This window comes from Gymnodraco acuticeps, unplaced genomic scaffold (genome assembly GCF_902827175.1).
Source record: "Gymnodraco acuticeps unplaced genomic scaffold, fGymAcu1.1, whole genome shotgun sequence".
NCBI classification, from domain to species: domain Eukaryota; kingdom Metazoa; phylum Chordata; class Actinopteri; order Perciformes; family Bathydraconidae; genus Gymnodraco; species Gymnodraco acuticeps.
The window spans coordinates 54,251-80,952 of NW_022990622.1; the positions used below are offsets into that span (position 1 = coordinate 54,251).

General features: G+C 41.3%; 1 protein-coding gene across 1 annotated transcript in view; it reads left to right on the forward strand.

Moving 5' to 3' along the window:
- Positions 1-762: 762 nt before the first annotated feature.
- Positions 763-26,702, forward strand: part of sh3gl3a (SH3-domain GRB2-like 3a) — a 47,303-nt gene continuing 21,363 nt past the window's right edge. Inside the window, exon 1 of the mRNA XM_034229144.1 lies at positions 763-921. Within this exon, the coding sequence (XP_034085035.1) occupies positions 877-921 (45 nt within the window). The 5' untranslated portion in view covers positions 763-876. The remainder of the gene's footprint in view (positions 922-26,702) is intronic.

Genomic DNA, 26,702 nt, shown 5'->3' on the forward strand with positions numbered 1-26,702 from the left:
AGATCTGGATGAATGATGTGAAATCTAATCAAGTGTTGAATCAGACTTTAGTTCCACCTGGAGTAAATCCACAAGCTACCCTGCAGTATACAAAGTCATTCAAACTAGCTGCACCTTTACCAGCTTTGAGAACACTTTCATGATCAATCATTATAAAACATATCATATATATTATTCTGAAATGGACCAATCTGCACAATGACTACTTTTACTGTCGCTACTTTAACTATATTCTGATAATATTTGTCTACTTTTACTTGAGAAACATTTTGAATGCAGGACTTTTACTGTAACAGAGTATTCCTACACTCTGGTACTTCTACTTTTAATCAAGGCAAACAGATTAAACCAGTGTACAGCAGAGGACTCAGGATATAGCCTATTTGACTTTGCAAAAAGGTGTCAAGAAATGTGTCTGTCATTTATGACAATTGTGACTGAGAACTGTAATTAAACCTCCCAAACATAGTTTGAGTATTCAACTTAATGAGATTAATGAAAAAAGTAGACAGGTCAAAACATTTATCACAATGTAAATTTACAACTGAAAACTGTTCTATTCTACCAAACTGACTAAAGTAACGTTGTTCCGGTTGTTGTGTAATACTGTACAAGTAAAGAAATGAGAGGCGTCGATTCTCAATATACAATGTGACGCTTAACATGTTGTGACCATAGACTGTATAAGGTTGTGACACTGATACTGTTTCCGGTTGTGGCGGCCCATCTTGCTGCCCTGCTGTGATGGAGGTGTAGTGACAGATGAGGGCGGTGTGAGGACTCGCGGGCTTTTTCTTCAGCAGACATTTCCCCGGGTTTATTCGGGGCTTCACGGAACACTTCCTCCAGGAGGGACGTCTCACACGGCTGGAGAAGATGTCTGTGGCCGGGCTTAAGAAGCAGTTCCACAAAGCCAGTCAGGTGAGCCGTCCTCCTCCAGAACACAACCACTGTTCAGTCCGGACCCAGTGTGCAGCTGCGGTAACGGAACCGTGATCAGACAGAATTACTGGTACCAAACTTCAGATTACTACAGGTAGCTGAGGGGGGTGTGACATGGTCCTCTGGAGGTAAAGCTGTCTGTGGAACGTCACTTTTCTATTTAGTTAAATCTGGTTGGTACGGAGACAACGCACCGAACTCTGTTAAAATAATAGAGAACGAAATGTATTCTTGAATAGGTAACACACATTGTTTGATTGAGTTTATTTGAGAGCGTTTACGAAACACTGATATCCATGAAACATCCGGCAGAGTTATTACCTCTCAACACACTAATTTAACACCATGTGCTGACGTTAGACACCGTCCACGAAAACATATTATACAATTCTTATGGAATATTTCTATTGAAACAATCTTTGTCTGTTTGATTATAACCAATAATTGATAAGTGTTACCTGACTAATTTACTTAATACTTAAAACTGTTGTAGAGGGTTCTTATTGACAGATGCAGTGTGCTATCCCTAACACCTGCTTACTTTTTAAGGCAGTGCAGCCCGCTGATTTGACCAGGGCCGGCCCTAGACTTTTGGGGGCCCTAAGCGAGCTTTGGCTTGGGGGCCCCCCTCACTCTAGCGCGTTCTCACTACACACAACACGGAACCAACTTTTCTCTTATGATGTTAGCATAAGCACACATATTGTATAAATAAGCATGTAAACCGCGTGGACCTAACCTCCTCTAGGGGGGTCCGGGGGTAGGCTCCCCGGTAAGATTTATTTTTAAAAGTTAAAAGCATCAATCTGGTGCACTTTGAGAGCAAAATTAAGAGATCTATGGATACATCTCTCAACACCCATATGAAACAGAACTGTAAACAGATTTTTCTTTATGGATATTTTACAAATCACTCTCCTTTTAAACTGTATTCTTGTTTTGTCATATAGTATTTCATAACTGTTTTTCATTTATTCTCTCTGGCTGTCCATCTCCTAATGTTCACATAGAAACTAGCTGTCAATAGGAATATCAATCATAAGAATTATAATTTAATGCAAAAATCTGTCACAAAAAGAGGTTGCACATTTAAATTCAGGTGTTGTTATGGCAACGTCAGTGGCCAAACAGCCACATTTACAAATACGCTCAAACATGCTGTCGACACGTAAAGTAGTGGCAACTATGCCACCATTTCAGCTGACTTTTTCTCAGAAATACTGTCACATAACATCCATATATTTCAGTGCTAGGTTGATGCTTAGCTAAGCTAACTATGAAACACTTTATCTGACAGGACTCAGGATCAACTGTGTACTGTACTGTAAGGTAGCTTCTAGCTTCATGTCGAACAGTAAGTCAACATTTCCCAGAGTGCTTTCTTTGAAATCACTAGGTAACGCTAAAAAACATAACATTTAGATTGTATGACAAAGTGTTTACTTGCTAACGGTTTAGCTTACCCCCGCGATTCAAATTAACATCAACGTAGCTGTAATTTATGCTTTGCTTACATGTTCGCATAACTTGGAAGTTTACTGACATTTACATACCTTGTTTACCTGGCGCAAGTGGTGGCTCTGGGGTTGTTGTGTGAGCCACCACTTGAGAATTGTCGTCTTTTTTAAGAAATGTTTTTCTTATGTCCATCTTCAAAAACTCAGTTTATTTTAGACATTGTCACAGCTCATAGGATAGGTACCTGTCAGCCAATAAGACAGATGTTAATGTCCATTCAACTCTCAGGTTGGTCTGGTGCAGGGCTTCTCAAACTCCGGACCAAGGTCCGGATCCGGACCGAACTGCAAATCAATCCGGACCAAACCCTGTGTCCCATTCTAAAAAAATTATTAAGAAAAAATCTGATTCTGATGTAAATTAAAGTGGACCTATTATGCTATATTGGAAAATATATATTGTAGGGCCATACCTATACAAATATAGGTCTGTGAAGTTTTTTGCTTAACATACCAAACAGTTCACCCATTGTAGCCATGCCTCATACTGCTCATACCCCTCTTGTGCAGCCCTGTTAGAGAAACGCGGATTTTGGGTCCTTAACTTGAAAAAAAAAAAAGAGGAGGCGGAGCTAATGCCTGATCAGAATTCTACCGGAGATAAAGTTAAATTCTGTTGTGATAAAACGCCATCCTGTTCTAAACCACATCAAGGATTATTTCTGAAACAGTATGGAGCTCAAATGCTTTTTCTCTTGCAGGTTTATCACAAGGTGAGTTCCTTTTTATTTCCTGCTTTTTAAACACATGTGCTCTACAGTACAGGTTAGCTCTGAGTGTTAGCGAGGCTTGCTAATGTAAACAAAGACGAGATTACGTCCAAAACACGTTCAAAACGCGTCAGGCATTGTTTCTGATAGCAATTTTCTGTGGGTCCGCTGCCGATTTGACGTCAGATTGGCAGCAAATCTGTATCCGCTCGTTGTACCCCCGTTTTTAAAAGATTTGGATACGAGGAAAAGAGAGCGGGTTTTATTTTCTGACGCTGCATGAGTTCCCTGACGCACCGGGGACACATATTTATGTATAAAAGACATCACAAAGTGCATTTTGCATGATAGGTCCCCTTTAATGTATATTGTCTTGTGTCTGACGCGTTCTGAGAATGAACGTGCATATATTTACTTGTGAGCGTGACACACATTTAAGTTAACCACAAGTTTACCTTGACTTTCTAATGCTTCTAATGCCATTTTTGCCGAGGTTTAAGGCATTGGCTACAGACAAACAGTGCCATTTCTCCCACTAGTTCAAGCCATGATACTGTATGTATGTATGTATGTATGTATGTATTGAATGTCTGTGTGTATACAGGGGCGCCGTTTACCGACAGGCAAGTGCTTGGACCAGAAGGGGGGCCCCCAAATAAGGTAGATTAATCCAATCCAATCCAATCCAACTTTATTTATATAGCACTTTAAAACCTCCTGACCAAAGTACATGCATCGCGTGCCGAAACTGCTTCTTAATTTCAGTTTCGTTGCTCCGCTCCGGGGGTGTGGGGGGGGGGGGGGGGGACTTTACTGGCATTGATCCGGACCATTGACCTTGTATAAAATTCACAAGTGGACCTCTAACAAAAAAGTTTGAGTACCCCTGGTCTGGTGTCTTGCCTCTGTTGCATTCACTGAACACGGGAAATTACAATCCTGCCGTCCTCTCATGATGAGGTTAAGGTAAAGCACGGTTAATGTATTATATTATTGACTCAATAATATAATACATGACTTTGAGAGTAGGCAATCTAGGCATATTAACAAAATTAATTAAACATACTTATCACGGTGACGGTGTACTGAGATTGTTATTATTATTTTTTCATTTTTTGGCTAACCCTTGGCTCTGGATTTGACCATTTTGCATATGTGACCTGCTCTATCGAGCAAATTATCAAAATACTACGGAGGGAAGATATTTTCGTTTGGAGGGGAAGCTCGCGAGTGTGTGTGTGTATACGTGTGTGTGTGTGTGTGTGTGTTTGTGTAATTTTGCGTTTGTGTGTATTGTGTTTGTTTCCCGGGGAAAACACTCACGAGAAACACCGGCTGTTGTTATGCCTGCTGTGACGTTAAGTTACTCCGTTCTCCGCTTGTAATTATGCCGTTACAAGCTTCAAAGTTGTATTTATCATCTGAATTTGCCGAAACAAGTTTAATATTCTGAAAGCCAAGACTTTGTTTAATTGAAATCAGATGAAAACAAACTAACGGACCCTGCCGTGTTATCTATGATTACTATACTCTTACATTCATAATTTCAGCCGGAGGGAGGGGGGGCGGCGCTGCGGAAGAGCAGATTGCCTGTCTTAGTCCCTTTTACAAGCTTCAAAAATGTATTTATCGTGTGATTTTGGAAATAAAAGTTTCATATTCTGAAAGCCAAGACTTTGTTTGTTTAAAATCAAACAAAACACCCGAACCCCGAAAAAATAGTTTTTTACGTAAATCCACGTTTATTTTGAAATGAGCCGTTGCGACTTCCGACTGATTTCGATAGAGCGGGTCACATATATGAATTATTCTACCAGACCAGAAAGAGCTGGGTTTGACAGTTGGGCCCACTTGTTTTGTAGAGCTTCAATCATTAGTATAAGTTTTGTTATTATCTTATTAAAATGTTCTATTTCTCTCTCTGTCAATAAGATGCATCTACATGTGACACGTGTCCCAATCAGACGCAATGCTCAGTGGGAATAGAAATAGGAAAAGGGCAGCCGACTGGTTGCATTAGCTCGGTGGATCTTTAGCTCTTGTGATGGCTTCATGGCTTCCAGCCTCACTGTTGGTTTTAAAGCCAGCTGCTTACTAGATGTTTGAGTAGATGAATGAAGCCAGAGTTTTCTGTATAACAAAGATAGCTCTCCTTTACCCTGACTAGTACATCACCATGACAACTTAAGCTGCAGACATAACCTAGTCCAGATTTATGTTAAAAGTTTTGTATTGAAATCCACTACAACACAACTTTCACCAACTAGTAATTTTGAAAAAAGTGTCACCTAATAATCAACAGTGGCTCTGTGAGAGATACAGATCGTCAGCGGAGGGAATACTATATAATACTTTAAACGGAAATCTTGTTGAGCTGTAACACTACCCTATGTTAGCAATACATTATTAGAGTCACATTAATGACACGGGACAAAGCCCTGGAGTTACAGAAGCACTGTGATGCAGAACATGTGAGGAAGTTGGACGTCACTGTTGTCCACTGTTTTCTCGTTGTCTCTGGTCATTTGCCTACTCCTGCTCTAAAATGAGCCTTCTATAAATGGGCAGGGTGTATACATTAATAGTTAGTTAGTTTTACACTTACTTGCATGTAATATCCAGTATATCCCTCAAATCATAACGTCAGCACTTTGGATTATGTTTTTATACTGGTCTGTTTTAAAATGAGCTAGTAAAGGTCCATAGACTTTGTATCTAAAGGAACATTGCATCTAATGGAACCGATAATATTCAATCAAAACACTTCATCTCAACTTTAGTTCGCCAAAAACTAAAGTGATTGACTCGTCTCTGTCATTATGGGACAGTGTCAGACCTAAGTGCAGTTCGTATTGTTTAAATCTGCTTCATCAAGTTCAAAATCTAAGAACTGCAGAATAGGCAGCTGTCCAGTAGAAAAATAGATGTATTACTTGTGCATTTACACAGTTAGTAATTCTCTGCCAGCACACCTCTCTTATTTGCAGCAAAAGGTTGCCGTAATCTTTTTTTAAATATTCGTATAATTAAAAAATAACCGGTAATCTATCGATTTTGTGGTTGTGTATCTATGGTTTTAGGCGTTTAGGTAATAAGGAGAGAAACCCGGCTCTGAAATAGTTGAATGCAGCAGGAGGGACTGACACTGGGCTGGCTCCGGCATATCAGAACTCCTCCATCGCTACACCCCAGCCAGAGCTTTAAGGTCGGCTGACCAGCTGCTGCTGGTAGTGCCCAAGACCAGGCTCAAAACCCGAGGGCACCGAGCCTTCGCAGCAGCTGGCCTGGCTCTGGAACACTCTGCCCCTCCATGTGAGATTGGCCCAGACACTAGGGGTTTTTAAATCCTCACTAAAGACTCACTTCTTCTCACTGGCCTTCTAGTCGGAGCGGAGTACGACTCCTGAAATTTCCCTGTGTTTGATTTTTATATTTGCTGTTGTAATTTATTGTCTTCTGTCTTCTTTGGCTCGAACAAAAATTGTTTTTAAAGTGTGCTATATAAATAAAACTTTATTTGATTTGACACGACCTCTCATTAACAGATAAATAGTTAATGGAACCAGGGAAAAAGGCATGTGCTGTATATTGTAAGAAATTAAAATCAATGTTTAATGATGTAATTTAGTTTAAACATACAGTAATCTTAAAACTGTTTTTATTGTGAAAACATTTCCGGTTAGCATTCACCTGTGGCTAACGTTGATGCTAAAGTTTATTTTGAAAAGCTATTCCGGAAAAAGTCTCCAGAATACCAACAGTAAGCTTGACTTCCGGTTTTACGTAAATAATTATTAGAGCCGTTAAAATGCATTAAATAAAAAGTCATGAGTGTATAAGGAGAAAAGGCGTGTGGAGTTATGCAATGAATATTCAACGTCTAAATCCTCTGTTATGTGCGATATCGGACATTGGTGAAAGGAGGGCGGAAGCGTCACAGCCCCCAGAGAGGAGGAGCGAAGGGGAGATGCAAGCGGGAAGAACTAACGTGCCTCAGCCTCTTCTCCACGGCCGCCACTGCGAGAGCACAGCTGCAGCTGCGCTCCCTCCACCACCTACTGTTTGTTTCATTACCGCGCCATTTAATTAAAGTAACCCACTTGAACCATTGAGAGACTCCATTAGTCTCTTTATTTGAAGCGTCTCTCCTGGGACGCGAGAACAACGAATACTTCTAATAATATGTAAAATAAAGAATCTAATAAATGGCGAAGTCACGCCCATTATTTATAGAGACAGTGGGTGAAACTGGTAGGTTTTCGCCTGTTTGGGGAGTTTATATCCAGTGTACTTCGTTTGAATGGACAGCTAGCAGACATACAGTATTTAGCCAGCATGGAATGTTGCGTAAAATAGCACCATAGGCATTAATGTCATAAATGTTCATCATATAAAGTGTGACATGTAAAACCTTTTATGCAATTGACAGGAGAGATTCATGTGATTGGTTGTTGGTCGCGTTGCTCGCGTAAACTCCCCAAACTCAAGACACGCCCACCGCCAAGCGGCAACGCACGCCGCCGTGTGTAGGGGCCGTTACAGTAATCAAGCCTGCTAAAAACAAAGGCGTGAACTAGTGAACTAGTCAAGGTCTTGTTGAGACTTGAATGTTCTAAGTCTGGCTATGTTTTTCAGGTGATAGTATGCTGATTTAGTAATTGTGTTGATATGGGATTTGAAATTGAGGTCGGGGTCCAGAACTACGCCTAGATTTCTCACCTTTTCCTATGTATTTAGCAGTAGGGCTTCTACACTGAACAAAAATATAAACGCAACACTTTTGTTTTTGCTCCCATTTTTCATGAGATGAACTCAAAGATCTAAAACATTTTTTTATACACAAAATAACCATTTCTCTCAAATATTGTTCACAAATCTGAAAGAATCTGTGATAGTGAGCACTTCTCCTTTGCCGAGATAATCCATCCCACCTCACAGGTGTGGCATATCAAGATGCTGATTAGACAGCATGATTATTGCACAGGTGTGCCTTAGGCTGGCCACAATAAAAGGCCACTCTAAAATGTGCATTTTTGCTTTATGGGGGGGGTCTGGGGGGGTCCGAAAACCTGTCAGTATCTGGTGTTAGGGTTAGGGTAATGTTGGGAATCGAGTGGCCCATGGTGGTGGTGGGGTTATGGTATGGGCAGGCGTATGTTATGGACGACGAACACAGGCCACTCGATTCACAACATTACCCTAACCCTAACCCTAACCCTAACTCATGAAAAATGGGAGCAAAAACAAAAGTGTTGCGTTTATATTTTTGTTCAGTGTAGTTTAGCGCTTACTTAAGCCTGTTGCTTCCTTTTGGCACCAAAGATAATTGTCTCCGTTTTGTTTTTGTTTAATTGTAGGAAATTGTTGCTCATCCAGCTACTGATTTGTTCCATGCAGTTGGTGAGGGATTGTAATGGTCCATAGTCACCAGGCTTTATTGTAATGTATAACTGAGTGTCATCTGCATAATTGTGGTACGGCATTTTGTTTACTTTTAGGATCTGGGCTAGGGGAAGCATGTATATGTTAAATAGAATTGGACCAAGAATCGACCCTTGGGGAACTCCACAAGTCATTGCAGTTTGTTGCGATTTAAAAGAACCAACAGACACAATGAAGTCCCTGTCCTGCAGATACGATTTGAACCAATTAAGTGCTTTGCCAGATAAACCAACACAGTTTTCTAGTCTGTCCAGTAATATTTTGTGGTCCACTGTATCAAAAGCAGCACTGAGGTCCAGCAGTACCAAAATAGTGATTTGTCCCTTGTCTGTGTTTAAATATATATCGTTTAAGACCCTTATAAGTGCGGTCTCAGTGCTGTGATGGGCTCTAAATCCAGACTGGAGAGCATCAAAGCAGTTATTTTGTGCCAAAAAAAAGTTGAGTTGATGGAAAACAGCTTTTTCTATCATTTTACCCAAGAAGGGTAGGTTTGAAATTGGCCTATAATTCTGCATGATTGAGCTGTCTAGGTTTTGTTTTTTTTAAAAGGCTTGATTACTGCTGTTTTTAGTGCTTTTGGGAACTGTCCCGAGCTGAGGGAGGTGTTGACTATCTCTAGTATCTCTGATGCCATGCAGTTAAAAAAAAAAATCAGGAAGCTTGTGGGAATACTATCTAAGCAGCAGGAGGAAGACATAGCAACACTATGTCTTCAAGGGCATTATGGCTGATGGGATCAAACTGTGTCTTGCGGATTAAGTGTATTTTAAGAGGATGAATGGTTGCCATAGACCCCTTTCCCGAACTGGAGGCACTCACCATTAATCTTATATTTTCAATTTTGGTTGTAAAAAATGATGCAAATTTGTTGCATGACTCAGTAGAGAGGAGTTCAGGGGCAATTGGTATGCGGGGGTTTGATAGCCGGTCAACAGTTGAAAATAACGCACAGGTGTTATTGCTGTTTTTGCTGATTATATCAGAGAAAAAGGAGCGTCTTGCGTTCTGTAGTTCATGATTATAACTATGAAGACTGTCCTTAAATATCTCAAAATGAATGAGAAGATGTGATTTGCGCCACCTGCGTTCCGCTTTTCTACAATGTTGTTTGCGCAGCCTCACTAGTGTGGCATTTCTGCATGGTGCTTTATTACCAGAGGTTGGTTTTGCTTTAGCAAGGGCAAGAGCATCAATCAGACATGTAGTTTTTGACCTGAAATTATCCACCATATCATCAACACTGTTGGATGGAAGTCTGATAGTGGAGGAGAAAGCCTCAATAAACAACTTGTTTGTGTCTTCAGTTATGTGTCGTTTTGTGAGAATCTGTGTTGTCCCTTTATTAGAAATGCTGATATTCATTTTGAAAAAGATGCAGGAGTGATCCGAGAGGCCAACATCAGTGACCATGAGGTTAGAAATATTGAGACCTTTGGATATAACTAGGTCAAGAGGAGGGTTGGGTATCGTTTGAATTTCCACGATTCTGATTCCGATTCTACTTTTCGATTCCGGTTCTTAACGGTTCTCAATCCCGATTCTTTGAGGGGCAGGGTAAAAAAATGATACATGCTTCTTCCACCAAAAAAATTACATTTATTCGAGAAACTTTTACACAGGTTAGTTTACAGTAATATTCACATTAATCAGTCTGTTTATATTCACTGCTATGTAACTGTAACCTGAGAACCACTGAAGCTACAACAGTGCCAACAGTCCAACTTTTAAAGGACCCCCCCCCCCCCCCCCATTTAAAAACAGTTCTTGTTGAGAAAAACAAGCATATCTGCCTTCTCAGGCATACCGGGAAGGAATGTTTGAACATTTTAAAGTAAAATGCTTCAATCTGGTGCACTTTAAGCAGAATTACTAGAGACTAGATCTAGGGGGTACAACTCCAAACACCCATATGAAAAAGATCGGTTTACATTTTAATAATTAAATAAGTATGTGAACATAACCAATAACCTACCATAGCCAATAACAAATACATGTAACGTATTCTATTTTTGTTGTTCATTCATATCTTATTTTATTAATGCATATTTTTTTATCTCTCCAGTTTAAAACGATATGTCTGGTTTACTGTCCTATAGTATACATTGGAATGATTTCAAACCTGTTTTATCCCAATAATTATAAAGGAGTGCCTTGGAAATATGTGTTTACATAAATTGTGATCAAACCGTTTGAGACCCACTGAGATAACTTAGACTAAAGTGAACTATCTAAACACTCAAGAGTCCTTTATCTCACTGAGCTGTAGTTATCAGCCACTCAGTCTGACTGGAGAGGACTCTCCCTCCACATCATTGTAGAAACATCTTCTTCTTCCGTTAGAGCAGCTAGCACCAGATTCTAATAACAACAGCGCTGGTACCGGTGCACCGTCCCTTTCTCCCTCGCTCGCTCCCACGCTCACTCGCACTTTGGCTGTGAGCTGCGGTTGCCAGATAAGCCAACATCCCCCATTTTCATCACTTACAGCGCCCATCGTACAGGGCAAATGAAAAGTGTAACCGGGATGAAAAGGGTGTTACATTTACTTAATTATGAATGTTGTTACATCAAGGCCGAACATTAGCATGAGCACCAACGGTCAAAACATTTTGTTTCCTCCCAGAGCTGTCAGCGCAGCGCCTCCACAGATCTGGCGCCCAAGGCGAACATCTATAACGCCAGTGCGACGGGCCGGCCCTGGTCTCAGGTTACGCTGTAGGAAGTGTAGGTACAACCATAGATATATATAGACATGTGTTTATATATATCTATGGGTACAACGCTACATTTCCCGCCCCTTCGCAGTCATACAGTAGGCTACGGAGAGCGGCGAGAAACATTTCCTCAGGCATCGAAAAGCGGAACCGAAATTCACATGTCTAAATGATGCCGTTGGAATCGAAATGTTGGAACCGGTTCTCGGTACCCAACCCTAGTCAATAGTGTGGCCCACTTTGTGAGTGGGCCCTGTCACATGCTGGGTTAGTACATAGCTGTCCAGAATATTATTAAATTCGATAGCTCTACTGTCCTTGGGGTTGTCAACATGAATGTTGAAGTCACCAACCATGAGTATACAGTCAAAATCTATGCAAATAATCAACAATAGTTCAGACAAATCATCACAAAATTGTACAGAATATTTTGGTGGTCTGTAGATAGTTACAAACAGTGCTCGACAGAAGGAATTACATTGAACGGCTAGGTATTCAAAAGAGGGAAATTATTGAATTGCTATTTTCTTGCATTGAAAAGCATTATTAAATATAGTAACAACACCTCCTCCTTTTCTGTGTGCTCTGTTTTCACCCAAAAAATAAAAATTTGGTGGGGCTGTTTCAATGAGAACAGCGCCACTGTTGTTCTCGTCTAGCCAGGTTTCTGTTAAAAACATGAAGTTAAGGCTATAATTGTTAATACAATCATTAATTAAAAGTGACTTTCCTGACAAGGACCTGACGTTTAAAACAGCCAAGTGCACTACATTCTCTTGAACTGAGTGGGGTGATATGGGGACAGTTATCAGGTGTGCACTGTTTCTTGTACGTAGAGGGCAAGGTGGGTACCTTTTGTTGATGCTTCTGAGCACAGGGATAGGGAGTTGTATAGGCTTTGAGTTCCCTGGCTCCTCATCATGTCCATCAGAGAAGACACATGAATAACCGGGTAGACAGTCTGTGTGAAACATCGTTGTGAAGAGAAGGTTTCCTTATGGGCCGCTGGGTGGCGTCAGTGAGCAGGATGGGGTGTGTATGTTGCAGTGAAAAAGAGTTACCATCAGTGACCGGTGTTGTGTGTCATGTGCGTTTGGCAGAGGAGACAACGTGAAAAATATGTGCAGCTATGACACGTGTGCCCCGTGGAGTGGGGTGAATGCCATCTCTAATGAGAAAGGAATCACGCTGCCAAAACAGATTGAAATTGTCAATGAATCCCAAGTTGTGTCAAGAGCATACTGGCTGTAGCCATGTATTAAGACTGAGCAGCCTACTAAAACGCTCCACCCCTCGACGAATAGAGGGGATCGGCCCGGAAATAAAAACAGATTTATTGCATTCCTTAAGTACTTTAAAGAGACTGGCAAAATCTTGCTTCAACACCTCAGACTGTCTGTATGCAGTGCCGATGTGGATGACAACGTTTCTGGCAAGAGGATGCTTACCTAGAAGTGACGGAACTTGTGCGACCAGGTCCAAAACTCTTGCACCCGGGAAACAATATGTTGCAGCAGTTTGTGATGAGATATTCCTGACAATGGAGTCACCAATAATCAGTGAAGCAGGAGGCAATGGCATGGGGGTCTTGGTCGGACGAGCAGATGAGGTTATGCAGTTGTATCGTGGTGAGGGGGCGTGTCGTATGGAGCCTTTTCTCTCCAGCCCGGATGTCTGGACCCGGTCGCCTGTTGTAGCGGGGCGAGGGGTAAACTGGACGGAGCCTGGACGTGAGAAGGGGGTGTGTCACCGAGAGCGGCGGTCAGCAGGACGCTCGGAGGCTCTGGACGCAGCCGTGCAGAGTGGGGACGGCATAGGAACACCGGACCTCGGCGACGTAGAAGGAGGGCGAAGACCGGCGAGTGGAGGGAAGTCCTCTTCATCAAGGATGGAGAATTGATTTGTCAGCTGGAGGGCCTGTGGTGGAGTGGGACGGCATGTGAGTTTCCCACGGTGTTTTCTCCGGCGGGCATCCTGGCTCGGAGTGGAGCTAACCGGGGCCTTGGGCTTAGCTCCCAGCACGGTCCAGTGGTCCGATCGGGCCGCGACGCCCATCCATGGGACAGTGGAGTCCAGTTCCCCGGCAGTTGTTGTGGCAATGGGGCCCATGGTGATCAGCGAGTCCAGCGAGGCAGTTGTTGTGGCAGCGGGGCCCATGGTGATCAGCGAGTCCAGCATCTCTTCGTCGTCTCGGATGTGGTGCAACACGGATATTCTACCCTCCAACTCAGAGATCTTCTGGCTTAGGCGGAGGCAGCCGTTGCATCCCGCGGTTGAGGTGAGTGGAGGCATGGTGGTAGCATGTAGCATGTAGCCTCAGGTACTGAACTATTGCTAATTGTTGCTTCAGTTAAAAAGAAAGTCAGATGTTTAGCTAAGAGTATGAAAGTCCGATGTTTAGCTAAGAGTATACTTTTACATTACATTACATTGCATTTAGCTGACGCTTTTATCCAAAGCGACTTACAATAAGTACATTCGACCAGGAAGACACAACCTTGAAGAAAACAGAATCATATAAGTACATCAGGTTTCATAGAGCCAAAACATTTCAAGTGCTACTCAACTGGCTTTAGATAAGCCAGTCCTTTATTAGTATAAAAGTGCTTTGTTAATAGTTCTATCGCTCGAAGTGGAGTCGAAAGAGATGAGTTTTCAGTCTGCGCCGGAAGATGTGCAAGCTATCTGCTGTCCTGATGTCAATGGGGAGCTCATTCCACCATCTTGGAGCCAGGATAGCAAACCCACGTGTTTTTGCCGATGGGAACTTGGGTCCCCCTCGCAGCGAGGGCGCAGCGAGTCGTTTGGCTGATGCAGAGCGTAGTGCACGCGCTGGGGTGTACGGTTTAACCATGTCCTGGATGTACGAAGAGCCAGATCCATTCGCAGCATGGTAAGCAAGTACCAGTGTCTTGAAGTGGATTCTAGCAGTTACCGGAATAACTTAAAGGTATCAGCTAGACATTTCTCCAGTTAATTACTTACAATAAGGCAATTGTTTTTTGTATTACAAGTTTTTCTGAAATAGCATGTTTAAATATGCAAATTATCCATTATCTCATTAAATATGCACATATTTTAACACATTTCCGGAATCGAAATCTGAACTTTGGATAAAGCCAGGTTCAAAATTCTCGTTTCATTTTGTAGTCATATTAGAATCTAAGGCTTTTACAGAAGGGATATTGGATATCTCTTTTTATCACTCCATAAATCAGAAAATACTGTCAACAGCCCTAAAATATCCATTTTCGCCATGTTTTTAGGTATACAATGTTGTATAATTCAGGCTATGAATGATATATGAACAAACCCTTCTGTAAAAGCCTTCAGAATATTGATAGGAATATAACTGGAAGGTTTGGTGTATGTACGTGCTACTGAAGTTGACATTTCGAACTCGGAGTAGGAGAAAAAACTCATTTTGAGAAAACGACCTTTAAAGATTGCAGTGAGGCGCTAGCTAAACCCTCCTGTTCTTTGGATGACAGCTTGCGCATCGACGCACTCCGTGGAGGCATTTCATGTTCGGGGTCATTTGTTTTTTGTATAACCTTGCTTGTGCAAGTGACAATTGTTGTCGTCTTCTCTGTGAACGTTTTTTTCGCCGTTCTTTTGCCATTTTGAGATTTCAATTTCTAGCGGAAAGCTAACCAGGAAGTGTTTTAGCACACCACGTGACGCATCTGAACAAATCACGTTGTCAAAAATTGACACCAGCCAATGAGATTTTGTTTCTTGGTTTAAGACCCCTTTGTGCTTTCACGATTGGTTGCTGATACAAAGGAAATGACCATATTTGGATCTGATGAGATTGTGCAGGAGAGACACAGCTTTCCAACGATATCTCTGTTGACATGGTGCACACAGCGGTCGCGGTACTTTATGTTACGTTAGAATGCTAACTTTTGGTGAATTTAGGAGAAATCTACAGACGCAAATAGACAAACTATAGTCAAATAAACACTTAAATGTGTATTTTGTACGTTTTCCTTCCAAAAGCCTGAAAGAAAACATGTTATGGAATCAAAATAGCACAAAATCTCAAAATTGACCAGTACTTGAAAAACGATGTTTTTGCCTGCCGTGTCTCGCCTTAACTTGTGAAACCAGCACAAGACGCAAAACTACTGCACCAAAGTCCTGCTCTTCCTACAGCAAACACAGGAGCAAACGCTGGACCACCAACTACACTGGTAGTAATAAGCTGTATAATAGTAATTGAATATTATTGTATTCTCTTTTTTCGGAGTTGCACTTTGCAGACGGTCCCTGAGCACTCGTTTCTTCTCCGGCTGCGAATAGAGACCAATGTAATGTGTCCAGCTCGGAGGACGGCGCGTATTGGCTTTTTTTGATCAAAATGTGATTGTAGTTCGTTGTCAACCTTACCACGGTACTTAGGAGACGTCATTTGTGTCTGAATAACGTTTTGTTCATGAATTATTGATCCGTGAAATCGGAATCTCCCAATATCGTTCCAACTTTACTGAACTAAGCCAGAAGACCGTCTCATTTCGTAGACCGCTCGGTTTGCTGTTCCTTCACTTTATTTTTATATACACATTTATTTTGGACGAAAACGTAGCGTGAGGAAAGGCAAGTGTGGCATGAGTGCGTGAGATATGGGTTAATTGCGTGACTCACGCTCAATGCGTGAGTGTTGGCAGCCCTGTGAAAGGACCAGGAGTGGCTGGATCAAGTTAGCTACCTAGCTAGTAGCAAGCACGTTAGTTAGCATTACAGTCTTAGCCTTGTCATTTTTATTAGCCTTAAGATGAAGTAACATGAAGTACCCAAAATGTTAAACAGTAAGAGTAGTAGTCATATTTCGTGAACCCTTTGAAGAGTACTGTCACACCGGTGTGATCATTCTATAAAACACCATTTAAGCCCGGGGAGAAATGCTAATGCTACATTAGCATCGGCGATCTTTTCTACTTCATGCTATCTGCACAAATGGTTGACATTAAACATTAAAAAGACCAGGCAGTTCAGAGAGCAAGGAAGGCAGGCAGGCAGGCAGCTTTGCATGACATTCTTCTGGACGTGTTTCATTGTGGTGATAGTGAGGGTAGTCAATCCCTTTTTTGACAAGACAGTAGTGACGGCTATCTTGGTGACGTGTGTTGTTGTGCGAGACCAGAGATGTAGTTCATTAAGCGTTTCACACACAAAAAATGTGTTACTTCACAGTTTTACGACACATTTTTATTTTTTTGACTTGCAAAATTATCTTTTAAATTGACAAACATCATAATTCGTGGCACAATTCAAACGGGATCAAAAGATAATCTTTCTCTCTCCATTGACTTCAATACATAATTTTTCCGAAATAAGGTCACATGGAGCTCCCCCGGAAGGGGAGGGACTTCGCCACTCTATAAACACATTCCTTCCACCCCATTAGATTAGAACTGACATCTTGTGTCTTGTGTGACATTGATAGATAACTGGATAGAGTGCTGACCTTGGACCAGCCTCTGTGGGGAAACTCACAGCTGGATGGGAATCTCAGGGTGGATATCTGGGCTCCATGCAGGGGATCCACCTGTGTACAAGCTGGTTGTGTGTTCACACTCTCACTTATTTTTATTACAAAAATAATCATATACAGAATTTCCGTTAGTGAGCAGTGATTTCACATGTCATTGTGTGAACCGTATTTTATACCAGATGTTCCATGCAACTTTAAGATCTCTGTTGTCCTGTGAGTCCTGCAGTGAGGAGCAGGGGCTTCCTGCTGATGAAACATAGGGAGAATTATTTTGGAAACCAGACTGTATCGATAAGAATGATCACCCACGGGGGGAAAAAAGCAAACAAAATATCATTTTTAGAGGTGTATGAGATGTCATGTACAAATATTGTGTGGAATTTCACCTGCTTCCTTAAGGTGAAATGCATAGGAGACTGAGAGCAGATGCATCAATCTCTCCAAATCAGCCAATGATAAGTGGACAGGAAACCACTCTCACTTCCTGTTTATTTCAACCATATCTGAAACTATTTCCACAATGAAGAACCGCTCAGTGGGCATTGTTCATTTCCTCTTCAGTCAATACTGATCACTGAGCTGTAGGAAGCAGAGCTGCTGTTTTCTGAGGCTTGGAAATATAACTAATAATGAAAAACTGTGTAGAAAATATCTGAAGTTTGAAAAACTTAAAAAGTATTAAGCATCAATAATCATTTAAGTACAGTAGAAGAAAATATGAGGCTCCAATCTCCCCTCCTCTATCAAAGCCTTGATAACAGCGCTGTTGTTTCAGTGTACTGCTCAGTGTTCTGTGCAAAGTCCATAGTACAGTTGGAGTTTCATGGCTAATAGACCTGACGTCTTATACACAGAAATTAGTCGACAAGACCTGCCGTACCTAGGGTTGGGTACAGAGAACAACATTTCGATTCCAACGGCATCATTTAGAAATGTGAATTTCGGTTCCGCTTTTTGATGCCTGAGGAAATGTTTCTCGCCGCTCTCAGTCTCCGTAGCCTACTGTATGACTGCGGCGGGGCGGGAAATGTAGCGTTGTACGGTACCTACACTTCCTACAGCGCTGCTACAGCGTAACCATGTTCGCCTAGGGCACCAGATCTGTGGAGGCGCTGCGCTGACAGCTCTGGGAGGGAGAAAAAAATGTTTTGACCGTTGGGGCTCATCCTAATTTTCGTCCTTGATGTAGCAACATTCATAATTAAGTAAATATAACACCCTTTTCTTCCCGGTTACACTTTTCATTTGCCCTGTACGATGGGCGCTGCAAGTGATGAAAATGGGGGATGTTGGCTTATCTGGCACCCGCAGCTCACAGCCAAAGTGCGAGTGAGCGTGGGAGCGAGCGAGGGAGAAAGGGAGGGTGCACCGGTACCAGCGCTGTTGTTATTAGAATCTGGTGCTAGCTGCTCTAACGGATATTAGAAGAAGATGTTTCTACAATAATGTGGAGGGAGAGGCCTCTCCAGTCAAACTGAGAGGCTGATAACTACAGCTCAGTGAGATAAAGGACTCTGAGTGTTTAGATAGTTCACTTTAGTCTAAGTTATCTCAGTGGGTCTCAAACGTTTTGATCACAATTTATGTAAACACATATTTCCTACACTTTACTCTAATGTGCTGTTTACACAAGAACGCAAACGTTTGTATCCGCTACTTTTCTCTTTCGTATAGCCCGTTCGTTCACACGAGGCCGTAACGGAAACGCAGAAACGGACCCCGCAAACGATAACAGGTCCCAAGGTGGATAGATCTGCAAACGGAACGCTCTGGGGGGGCAAACGGCTCCGTGTGTACGCCCTATACGATAATTTCCTGATAACGATGAAGCCATAGCCCACCTCCGCTGCTCACTGCTGTAGCATGGTCAGTAGCTACTGTCAGTAGCTACTGACCATGCTACAGATGTTAGTGCAAAATCTACAGCTCCTCTACCACAACCATCAGCAACAAGTGGACATGGAGAATTACATGAACTACATGTTGCTAAATCCACCACGGGGCATAAACAGAAGGGAAACCATGGCAACCATGCTCGGGGGTCTTCTTCGCTGCTTTTGGTGTATTTTGTGGCGGAAGTACAGCGCCACTTACAGGCCCGGCATATGTACTACAGCGTCTCCAGCGCTCCCGAGCGGTCTCGTGTGAACGGAATACTTTTTTGATATCGTATTTGGTTCGTTTGCGTTTCGTATGCCTTTTAGCGGCAGTGAGTGTCAGTACATTTTGAAAGGCCGATCCGTTTTGATCTGATCTGGGCTCCTCACAGTGGGTCTGATTGGTTGGTAACATGTGTTAGCAGTATTCTGATCTGACTGTTGTTTGAGGAGAATGGATTAACAATTCCATTTCATAACATTTATTTCTTTACAAAAACGTAGGTTTTTTGTTGTTGTTATTGGCATTTATCCTTCGAACAGCTGAAGGTAGAGGTGGGGAGAAAGAGGGTCCTCGGGTCAGATGGAACGGTGTCAGTGTTACAGCTACAGCAGAGGAGAGCAGTGGAATTTAAAAATCTCAAGTTGCACCAATCAGAATCAACATACGTATTTACTATATGCATTAGTGTAATTTACACGTTAACCTTATGAAGTGACTTGCATGTATTGCTCAGGGTTGGTGAGCCTCAGGGTCAGATCTGCATCACGTCTTCATCACAGGTCAGGGTACACACATTGTGTCATGCATGCCTGCAACTGTCTTTACTGTGCAGCAGCAACATGTTATCAGTATGACCTATGCACGGTAAACACACTTACTCCAGATAGAGATACAGCTGACACCTTGGTGAAAGGAATGCTGTTATTTCAACAACTTTTAATTGTAGCTGAACTTTATATCAGAAAAAATGCTGTCATTTGATTTTCAAGCTCTCAAATATTGATTTTGGTATTGTCCTCAGGGTTTGACAATGATGTCTCAAGGCCACCATTCTTCTTTCACAGTGGCAGTTTTTCCTGTTCTCTCTGAATGACTCTTAACAGAGAAACTTGGTAGGAAGAAAATGAAACATGAGTGGCGCTGTTAATATGATTTTCTGTTCCACATGTGGCCTGAGTGAAGGGAAAATAATGACGTTAGACTGACGGGGCTCTCCAGCTGACCTCACTGCTGACGCCAGCAGACAGATGTGTCCGGCCTCTAATGAGGACATTACAGGCATGACGAGGAGGAGTTGATCCAATAACGTGGCCCCTGTCTAATCGTGGGCCTTTTTCTCTAATAGTAGTTTCATAGCAACACAGTCTCACTCCCTAAACGTCCAGGAGCGACGCTTGGTCAGGGTCCCGTGGCGTGCAGTTGGGACGCGGCGAGGCTCCTTCAGCTTCATAAACGGACGCAAAGAGCTTTCAACTGATTGCAATGTATTCCCATCGGCGGCGGTATTTGACGCTCAGGGAAGCACCGCATCCATTTATGTCAGCAGCTCTTAAAGGCAATGTGAGCGTCCATTCCCATTGGATAACGGAGAATTGTACACCCGGAAGTAAGTATTCTCCTTACTGTCGATTGATTTTACAGTGATATCTCCACTACTCATCAACTCAAAAACACCAGATTATCCTTGTTAATTAAACGACATTGATAGGTTTAAATTGTGTACAATGCTTTTGTGTTTTTCCCCTTCAATTCTGAGAAACAACTTGTTTTCTCTGAAATGTGGAGCGCCAAAGAGACTACACTACCCACAATCCCCAGCTATTGTTGTGACAACGCCTGTCCGCTTTGACAAACCTCGTGATAAGTCAACAAGCTCTGTGATTGGATGAAACATAAATTCATACAAAAAAGTCCAACCCATGTCTCCTAAAAATTACGTTCCCACAGAACTAAACTGCATTCTCAATTACGTTCAGCTAGAAACATATTTTCTCCCACGTTACGTTTGTTATGTACGACGGAGTATTAGGGCCACACTTAGGAAAAAAACCCAGAGATTTCGAGAATAAAGTCGTAATAATACGAGAATAAAGTCATAGTTACGAGAATAAAGTCGTAATATTACGAGAATAAAGTCATAATTACGAGAATAAAGTCGTAATGTTACGAGAATAAAGTCATAATTACGAGAATAAAGTCGTAATATTACGAGAATAAAGTGGTAATGTTACGAGAATAAAGTAATAATTACGAGATTAAAGTTGTAGTTTCATAAGTGACTTGAGAAGCGGACTTGGAGAAGATTGTCTCCTTTCTGCAGGAGGAAATGGCTGGTTCTGGCCAACTACATTACATTGCATTTAGCTGACGCTTTTATCCAAAGCGACTTACAATAAGTGCGTTCGACCAACAAGATACAAACTTGAAGAAAACAGAATCATATAAGTACATCAGGTTTCATAGAGCTAAAACATTTCAAGTGCTACTCAACTGGCTTTAGGTAAGCCAGTCCTTTATTAGTATATGAGTGCTTTGTTAGCAATTCTTTGTTAGTAATTCTATCGCTCGAAGTGCAGTCGAAAGAGATGAGTTTTCAGTCTGCGCCGGAAGATGTGTAAGCTTTCTGCTGTCCTGATTTCAATGGGGAGCTCATTCCGATTCCACTACCAGGCTATCGTTCGACTCCTTCTGGATTCAAAGCCTTGATTACAAGTCTCATCGTTTCTTGTGAAACAACAAATCCCCTTTGAACAGCTCGTAGATGTAACCAACTATAGCCTTGTAGTCGGCCAGAACCAGCCATTTCCTCCTGCAGAAAGGAGACAATCTCCTCCAAGTCCGTTTGGTTCTTTCTTCCAAATAATAGACAGTTTCTTGCACAACCTTTTCAAAGTTCTAATACTTATGATAATCTGATGCTGATGTGCCAAAAGATTAAGTATTTCGTTATTTGAGAAACCTAAACTAAAGTTCACAAGATGCTCCACATTCCTCATTTTATTGCAGGACGCTGCTGTTGTCTCCTTCTCAAGTCACTTATGAAACTACGACTTTAATCTCGTAATTATGACTTTATTCTCGTAACATTACGACTTTATTCTCGTAATATTACGACTTTATTCTCGTAACTACGACTTTATTCTCGTAATATTACGACTTTATTCTCGTATCTATGACTTTATTCTCGTAATATTACGACTTTATTCTCGTAACTATGACTTTATTCTCGTATTATTACGACTTTATTCTCGAAATCTCTCTGTTTTTTTTTTCTAAGTGTGGCCCTAATACTCCGTCGTAGTTATGAACGTATCTTAAATACATTTATTTTCTACATATCTTTGCCATGTATTGTCTTGCTTATAATAATGATAATAGTCATTTATAAATATCATTTTAGAGCACACATTTGAAATCGAGAATTGGTCTCGATATATGGTTGAATTAAAATCAGTAGGCGAGGCTGTAATTTTGCCAGCTGTTACTCTCATGAGCGAGGCAGAAAATAATAGTTTAGACATGCCAAAAATCTGCTGTGCCGTTTATTGCACCTCAAACATTAAAACAAATTCAGAGTTACGTGTTTCTGTACTTACTCTAAGAAGAAAGGACAGTAACGGCCCGTCTACACTACAAGCATCGAAAAATGCTTTCAACGCTTCGCCCATTCACTTGAATGGGGTGACGTAGAAGATTTTGAATCTTCGCCGAACTGCATTGTGGGGAGCGGAGCATAGCTTTGCAAGCATCGTGAGCATCAAAAGTTGAGCAATGTTCAACTTTTGATGCTCCCGATGCTTTCGAAGCTGGCATCAGCCAATCAAATCCCGTTTATGCAAATCCCGCCAGTACAAGCGCTAGCCAATCAAACCGCGTGCAAGCTGGGAGAGCCAGACCGCAGTTAATTTCCTTATATTCCAAACGAGAAATTACGTTAGCAAATCACCCGGTTCTTTCCGACCATAACTATTTACTGGGATACAAACCGGAGGAACCAGGCATGGAGGGAGGTGGCAGAGACAGTGGGTGAAACTGGTAGGTTTTCGCCTGTTTGGGGAGTTTATATCCAGTTTACTTCGTTTTAACATTGCTATTGCTTTGTATGTCGGGGGCGGGAGATTCATGTGATTGGTTGTTGGTCGCGTTGCTCGCAAAAAATCGCTAAGCTTCAGACACGCCCAGCTTGAAGATTTGTTGATGCCTGTAGTGTAGACGGGCCGTAACAGAAGATCTCTGTGGCTTCAGGCTTGATCGCCGTTCAAAGGACAGCGTTGGTTTCCCCAAAAGTGGGCGGGGCTGTAAAGTGACGTAGATTTTACTCTCATCTATTATTCAAAACCATTCTATTTATTCTAACGTAAATTACATGCCAGTGTTTTATCTTTTTATTACTTATATTTTTATACTTTATTTGCTATGAGTTATATCTGAAGCAAATTATGTTTCTGAAGATGTGTAGTCAATTCCACCCTTCATTGTAGCATAAATGTGAACTCTCATTACAGGAACAATACCGGAAACAGACGTAGGAAAGGTCCTCAGCTCGCTGATTGGATGTTTTAGCAGCAATGCACGTTTTTAAAGATATTACTGATTTTCTTTGAATATAACAATGTAAATACTGAGTTGAGAGAATAGTCAGGGGGTTTGGGTGATGGGAAACATATCTATGGAATCACAATTTCAATAGCTTACCATTAAATGACGGATATACCTTTCTGTCTGTGATGTTTTACAAATCAGATATTAACAGTGTTGTGCTAGTTACTGAAAACCAGTAACTAGTTACCATTACTAGATACTTCATTTCAAAAGTAACTCAGTTACTTTACTAGTTACTTAAACCCAAAAGTAATGCGTTACTGTGAAAAGTAACGTTTTAGTTAGTTGAAAAAAGGGCTCCCATTAATGCCCTTATAGCCTTCATTTCAGTACTGTTATTGCATTGGAGAATAATACAATCTGTTGATCAACTTGACATGCATTATATGCAATCTGGATTGCATCGATATTAGCTGGCTTTCCATTTTTGTATATTCTTTCTCCAGGTAGTTGGAAAAAGTGTTCCGTCCCATATGCCGTGTGCCGCCCGGACATGCTATCATGCTAACTAGCTCCCTGAAAGCGGGTGACTCCACTGTAGCAATAGCCTGCATGTGTTCTACAACATACCGTGCAATGGCTTTATCGACTTTTCCCTGGCTAGCAGTCCCTTGGTTAAAATCCAGCCGCTGTTGCTTAGGTGGAGGTGGAGTGGCGTCGGCTGAGTCTCTGTGGTCTTAGCTACTAGCTTCGTCCCAGCATGTTGTTTTTGCATTTGTTTTAAGAGATTTGAATTACTGGTTTGGGCAGTAGATAAGATCTTTGACCCGCCAAGACACAACTTACATTTAACAGAAACTTTCTTTTCTTTGTGCTCGACAAAAGTGAAATAGTGAGAATATCTCCAGGTGGAGAAACTAGACTTGAGCTCCGCCGCCGCCATGATAGTCTTGTTAGTAAACAACACAAACACGCCCACAGCCCGTCTCCGCATGTTACACAGGAAGTATCTAAGTACATTTACTCAAGTACTGTACTTAAGTACAGTTATCATCTCTGTTCGCCTGGCTGTTGACTATATAAAAAAAACTAACGGAGTAACGCACCATGTAGTAACGGTAACTGAGTTACTGAATGTAAAAAGTAATGCGTTAGAGTACTAGTTACTGCCAAAAATAACGGCGTTACAGTAACGCGTTACTTGTAACGCGTTAGTCCCAACACTGGATATTAAAGTATAGAAGTAAAACATGAGAAATAGTATAGCAATATCCTGTAAAATTATGTAAAAACATGAATAAAACTAAATATCTTCAGATGTTGTACATACATAAGTGTCCTACACTAATAATACAACGTTATTATTAGTATGTTGTGTGTACCTTGTGTGCACCGCCTAATGGTTAAAGCACGTTATTGAATTATTGTTTTAATATGTTATATTTGATGAAAAAAATATTAAGAGTACATACTTTCATAGGGGGAAAGTAGAAGGTCAATGATAGAAATATAGAATATAAAAAATCAAGAAGATACTGTAAGTGATCTCTACAATAAAACAGTTTATTGCAGGATGTACAAAGATATTAATATGAGGATGTGCAAAACAGACAAACTAATTAACCTTTATTAAACATTAAAGAATACTTTAGGTTAAGGTCTTCTTTTAAATAAGAAAAAAGCTTTGGGGGTATCTATCTACAGATAAATATTAAGCCTGACAAAGTACTTAACGTCTAACATATTGCTTTCCTGCAATGTTAACTATGTTGAAGCACTTATTTTAACTGATATTATACATATGAATTATACTCTTATGTATGTAGATCGTATAAGAAATGTGCAGAATATGACAGTTTAATGCTGGAGGTATACACACATATTGATAGATGTCTTGTAATGCACTGTTGAGGAACCTGTGACCCAAGTTTTTCATGCATTGCATAACTACACCGTAGTTGTGTATATGATATGTCAATAAACCTTTGAAAATCTTGAAATCTTGAAAGGGATGTGCAAAACAGCCATTATACAGTCTTTAATGAACTATTAGTAGAGAATAACGAGTAATGAATTTACTTTATAGAGATCTGCAGATAAATGTTTAGTCTTCTCAAGCACCAACTATCAAATATCTCTCCTGATTGTTGGCACTTGACAATCACCTTCCCTGAATTTTACTCAGGTGTAACTAAAGTCTGATTTAAGGGCGGTTTATATTTCACATCATTAATCAGAATCTGCAAAGTAACTCAAATAAATGTAGTGGAGTAAAAATACCAGGTTAACCTCTGAATTGAAGTGGAGTAGAATTACAAAGTAACAATGAGCTATTATGTGGGTATATATTAATGCTGCCCATTATGGATACAAGCGATTTTCACCCATTTAGTAATTACATGTTTTAAATTAGTACACACCAATGTGTTTCCTATCGCCTAAACCTCCAGGGCTGTACACAGTTTAATACTGTCAACTTCTGATTTTTGGGAAAAACGAAAACGTCTTTTAAAACTACAATTCCCAGTAGAGACGTGCCATAGAGAACATGTTGCGAAACACAATAGCCAGCATGTGTAGTTCTGGGGGGGCATTGGAGTCCAGTTTTGAATAGACTGCCGTGGTTTCGTTCCATTTCAAAGAGCTTGACGCTCGGCGTAACCTTGGCGCACTGCCACTCCAACATCCAATCCCAGAGCTTGAAGATTAATCACGGGGTGTGTCGCAAAGCGGACAGGCGTCGTCACAACAATAGCTGGGGATTGTGGGTAGTATAGTTTCTTTGGCGCTCCACATTTCAGAGAAAATAAGTTGTTTCTCAGAATTGAAGGGGAAAAACACAAAAGCTATGTACACAATTTAAACCTATCAATGTCGTTTATTTAACAAAGGTAATCTGGTGTTTTTGAGTTGATGAGTAGTGGAGATATCACTGTCAAATCAATCGACATTAAGGAGAATACTTACTTCCGGGTGTACAATCCTCCGTTATCCAATGGGAATGGACGCTCACATTGCCTTTTTAAAGAGCTGCCGACATAAATGGATGCGGTGCTTCCATGAGCGTCAAATACCGCCGCCGATGGGAATACATTGCAATCAGTTGAAAGCTCTTTGTGTCCGTTTATGAAGCTGAAGGAGCCTCGCCGCGTCCCAACTGCACGCCACGGGACCCTGATCAAGCGTCGCTCCTGGACGCTTAGGGAGTGAGACTGTGTTGCTATGAAACTACTATTGTGTTGTTCATAGAGGTTCATGGAAATCTAGTGAGGGTCTATTTTCAGTTCACAACCTTGTTAACACAAGTACAGTTTATCAGGAGATGCTGTGATGATGTTAGGCTGCTGATATATCTGCCCGTCCGTCTGAAAGAAAACATGAACAATATGGCTGCTGCCTCTTCCTCCTCACACTGAAACTCGGACACGTTAACAGTTCCACCCACAGTCCAACA